This window comes from Rhinolophus hipposideros (genome assembly GCF_964194185.1).
Source record: "Rhinolophus hipposideros genome assembly, chromosome: 11".
Classification (NCBI taxonomy): Eukaryota; Metazoa; Chordata; class Mammalia; order Chiroptera; family Rhinolophidae; genus Rhinolophus; species Rhinolophus hipposideros.
Window position 1 is genome coordinate 58,811,640 of NC_138057.1, and position 5,166 is coordinate 58,816,805.

General features: G+C 35.6%; 1 protein-coding gene across 1 annotated transcript; it reads left to right on the forward strand.

Annotated features, from left to right (window-relative positions):
* Positions 1–2,533: 2,533 nt before the first annotated feature.
* Positions 2,534–3,496, forward strand: LOC308504625 (olfactory receptor 13C8; the record flags this gene model as incomplete). The annotated part of the gene is made up of 1 exon (XM_081065647.1): positions 2,534–3,496. One exon carries the CDS (start codon positions 2,534–2,536, stop codon positions 3,494–3,496), a length of 963 nt encoding a protein of 320 aa, XP_080921773.1.
* Between the last annotated feature and the right edge of the window lie 1,670 nt (positions 3,497–5,166).

A 5,166-nucleotide genomic window follows, 5' to 3' on the forward strand; every position in this document is an offset into this window, starting at 1 on the left:
CAATGTTTTTATTATTGTGGATTCATTGTGTGTTTCAAATATGGATGCTACCCTTATTTTTCTTCATAAATTTAACTATGCAAATTGTGAACGTTTACTTTTCCACATAAATTTTAGCTTGAGTTCTCATATTCCTCAAAATATCCAGCTAAAATTTTGAATGTATTTAATTGAATGCATAGACTATTTGGGGGCGGGGGGAATAGCTGCCTTATATTTTTATTCATTTATTAACATGTGGTACTTCAATTACTAATGGTCTATTATAATTTTGAAATTATTTCTATAAAGGTCTTATGCATGCTTTGTTAAAACACAGATGGTTCATATTTTTCATTTTTGTTATATTTATTTCTATTATGTTTACTAATCATTTATTGCTAATTAAAGAGAACTATTGATTTTTCCATTCATCTTAACATCCAGAAGTCTCACTAATTTTTCTTATCAGATCTTATAAATTTTTTAGTCTCTTTTTATTGCTACTTCTGCCATATTCTTGTCTTATTTTTCAACAGGACTACCAAGACTATGTTAAGTAGTAGCTGTAAGAGTGGGCATCCTTATCTTTTTCAAAATGATAATGAGAATGAAAATACTAGCTCTATTAATTATTAGTCAATAGTAACTTCCTATAGGCTTTTGATGCACAGTTTCCTTTCAAAATTAGGAAGTTACCTTTTGTGAACTTCAAATACTTTATGAAAATTATGAATTGACTTCAACCAAATTTATTTCCTACATCTCTTGAAATAATTATTTTTTATTTTATTTAATCACATCATGATTAACTTGTGATGTTTACCAAATGTTTAAGGAAGGATAATAAAAGTAATCCATAGGCATATAATAACAGTTCTTACTTCTTTGGATTGTTATGAATAAAAGCATTTACAAATATTACAAATATAATCTATGTCTATAGCTATATCTATATCATCTATCTATATATATACATATAAATGTTTTATTTGATAAGAAAATTATTTAAACGCAGATTATTAACATTACTTCCTACTTACTGCATTGATGGTTTTCAAACTATGCCCCTTGGAATCCTCAAACCAAATTGAAGGAGGAAGAGTGAGTAAGGTATTAAAGGATAATGCTTTTCCTTCCGTGCAAACCTGTTTAACTTCAACCAGAGAAACTCTCTTTTTTGTTTGTTTTATATATTACACTTCTGTGTAAATTTTATTTGATAAAGAAAAAATAATGGTTGCATGTCACTGGTTTAATTAAATGTACACTTTTTAATAAAGGCGCTTTTATTTACAGTTGATCCCTAAGTGTTAGTTCTTGCATGCTGTGAAAATAAACAGGTAGATAGAGCCCATAATACACATTACATGTCTCTATTCATAGTAAAATTGACTTTATAAATATGTTTAATTTATTTCTATTAAACAGCAAATTTACTTGAACACATGCTTCCACATCAAATTGCAGTACATGCTGGAGTCATATAAATATGTCCCTTCAATGAGACGACTGTCCTCAATGAGGCAATATGCATATATGAAATGACTACTTATACCACCAGCACACCTTACTAAACTCTAAAAAGAATTTGTCTTGGTGAGACTTTCTGCCTACCCAAAGCTTAACCACACAGGACTGCATTAGTATTTTGAGGGGCCCTAGACATGCCTTCATGGGTCCTTCCGTGAAATAATATTAAAAGTTATATTTTATATCTCCATTGGCATAAAGGTAAATTCACTATGTATTGAAACTTAAAAATTCATTGTTCTATGGAGATTTTAAAAGCAATCAAGACATTTTCCTAGTTTTCTAACAGCATGGCAGCCCTACTGTGCTCAGCGGATAAGGCAGCCTTGCAGCTATGGGTCAAGAATTCAAATACATGTATGATTCTGGCAGGTAATAAAAAGGATTGAGATCAACTGAGAAGAACGTATTATTTGGCAACTAATATTCATCTCCAGTGACAAGCAGATGAGAGAGAAAGGAGAGGGTTCTCTGGTAGAATGGCAAACATGCTTCGAATCAAATGGTTCATTTGTAACAGCTCAATGATGGAAATGGGCCCAATGTTTTCAAATATTATAATTTATTTGAAGATGAGCTAAAAGTACTGTTGACCTCTCATTTAAATTTTATGTCATATCCCTTGCCTTTACAAGGTGGAGCTTAAATTTAAAACATAGTGCAGGAATCACTGCCAAAACAACACATCTGTCTGCTGCATCCAGGAGATAGGAGAGGGATTTTGCAGTCAATGAATTAAGAGGTGGAAGTAGTAGAAATGACAATAAGCTGGTCGGGATCCAACCATGCTATAATCAAATGTGTTCTCTCTTAACCCTCAGAAGAATCCGGTTAGGAGTCTTGCTCTAGTGGCCTGGGTTTACAGTAAGAAATTTGACCCAGAGTTATATTGTTGCATTCAAATCCATAACTACAGTCACACTGAATGTGATTCTTAAAAGAGGAGCTCTTACAGACATGGTATTAACAAATTTATGTTCTGTCTTCCACAGAGTGCTGTTGGACAAAGGGAGTATGGAACATGGAAAGGACAAATGATTCCGTGGTGACAGAATTTGTCCTAGCTGGGCTTTCTGACCACCCAAAGCTCCAGACAGTTTTCTTTGTGCTAATTTTGTGGATGTACCTGATGATCCTGTTGGGAAATGGAGTCCTCATCTCAGTAATCATCTATGATTCTCACTTGCACACACCCATGTATTTCTTTCTCTGTAACCTTTCCTTCCTGGACATTTGCTACACCAGCTCCTCTGTCCCACTAATTCTTGACAGCTTCCTGACAGTAAGGAAAAGGGTTTCCTTTTCTGGGTGCATGGCGCAAATGTTTCTCTCCTTTGCCATGGGGGTCACAGAGTGTGTGCTCCTGGGCATGATGGCACTTGACCGCTATGTGGCCATCTGCTACCCACTGAGATACCCTGCCATCATAAGCAAAGGTACCTATGTGCCCATGGCGGCTGCATGCTGGGTCTCCGGGCTTGTGGACTCAGTGGTACAGACATCTCTGGCAATGCAATTACCATTCTGTGCTAACAACGTCATTAACCATTTTGTCTGTGAAATCCTGGCTATCTTAAAACTGGCTTGTGCTGATATTTCAGTCAATGTGATCAGCATGGCAGGGTCAAATCTGATTGTTCTGGTTGTTCCATTGCTAGTCATTTCCATTTCTTACATTTTTATCGTAGCCACTATTCTGAGGATCCCTTCCACTGAAGGAAAACGTAAGGCCTTTTCCACCTGCTCAGCCCACCTGACAGTGGTGATTCTATTCTACGGAACTATTTTCTTCATGTATGCAAAGCCCAAGTCCAAAAGCTCTGTTGGTGCAGACAAACAAGACATCGTTGAGGCCCTCATCTCCCTCTTCTATGGAGTGATGACCCCCACGCTCAATCCTCTCATTTATAGTCTGCGCAACAAGGATGTAAAGGCTGCGGTGAAGAAAATGCTGGGCAGGAAAACCTTCTCTGATGGACTGTAAATATGGAGTTACACCATGTGACTCAGTATTCAAAGCTGCTGCAGACACAAAATTCAAATATAGAAAATTACCACGTGAAAACAAATTCACCATATCATTCAAAACCATATGGGAGAACTATTTTGGTTTGCTAATGCTACTATTATAGCTTTTGTTCTAACAGCAGAAATAAAACATTCTTGTGGTTAAAAAATAGTATGATGGAAAATGCCAAATGTTGATAATCATTCTTAAACCTTTAGAAAATTATAAAGCAGAAGGTGTACTAAAAAGTACTTTGTAATCTCAAATAAGTACACATTAGTTAATTATTCAAAGTGATTATTAATCAGCACATAATATATTATATATTCATTATTAATTTGTTCATTTATTGGCTATTTGTGTCTACCACTCATATAAGCTCTCTGAGAGTAAGAAGTTATCTATTCCCTATAACATCCCAAAGACCTAGAATAAAATGTGACATATAATAGATGCTCAATAAACATTTTTTGAATAAATGAATGAACCACATCACGTATAAAGCTAGAAATGTATATCTATCATACTGGAGGTAACAAAGGTTATTCAAAAATAAACTTGATCCAATGTAATATCATCTAAATAAACTATATTGGCCTTTTGTCCCATAACTCCCTTAATAGTTAAAGTACTACACTTTATTTTTAATGTGATATGTATTATAATGTAGAAGAACAGGTTTTGTTTACAAGCTACCATAACTTTTCTGGATTTGGTATGTAATGAGACTCAGAGCTAAAAGCGTCCCTTCGTAATGCACCTTATGTGTTAACTTAATAAAATAGAGGTGACATGGTAGCAGAGAATTCCTCTTGGACTTTGAGAAGAGACCGGATTGTAATGAAGACTTCTTTCCTACTCCGCATTGAATCACACAGCTCCTAAAAAGTAGAACTAGACAGAACTGATAATTGACAAAAAACAACAATAAGAGGTATAGAAGGCAAAAGAGAAAAAATAAAGTTGTCCAATGAACTAAAAAGCTACTATGTTTCATGCATTGGGAGACAGGAAAAAGGATGGCTCAAAACTGACATGGTCCCTATTGTCTGAAGAGGGCAGCCCTGTGAGCAATGCAAGCATAAGGAATGGAAACACAATTGCCATCAAAAGAATTGAGTCCCTACACTGTTGGTGGGAATGCAGACTGGTGCAGCCGCTATGGAAGGCAGTGTGGAGGTTCCTCAAGAAATTACAAATAGAATTACCATATGACCCAGCAATCGCTCTCCTGGGTATCTACCCAAAAAATTTGAAAGCATTTCTCTATAGAGACACGTGTACTCCAATGTTCATTGCAGCTTTGTTTACGGTGGCCAAGACATGGAAACAACCAAAATATCCTTCGATAGATGAATGGATAAAGAAGTTGTGGTACATATACACAATGGAATACTATTCAGCGTTAAGGAAAGATGATATAGGAGCATTTGTGACAACATGGATGGATCTTGAGAGTATAATACTAAGCGAAATAAGTCAGACAGAAAAAGCAGAGAACCCTATGATTTCACTGATATGTGGTATATAAACCAAAAACAAGACAAACAAATGAGAAACAAAAACTCATAGACACAGACAATAGTTTAGTGGTTACCAGAGGGTAAAGGGGGTGGGGGGCGGGAGATGAGGGTAAGGGGGATCAA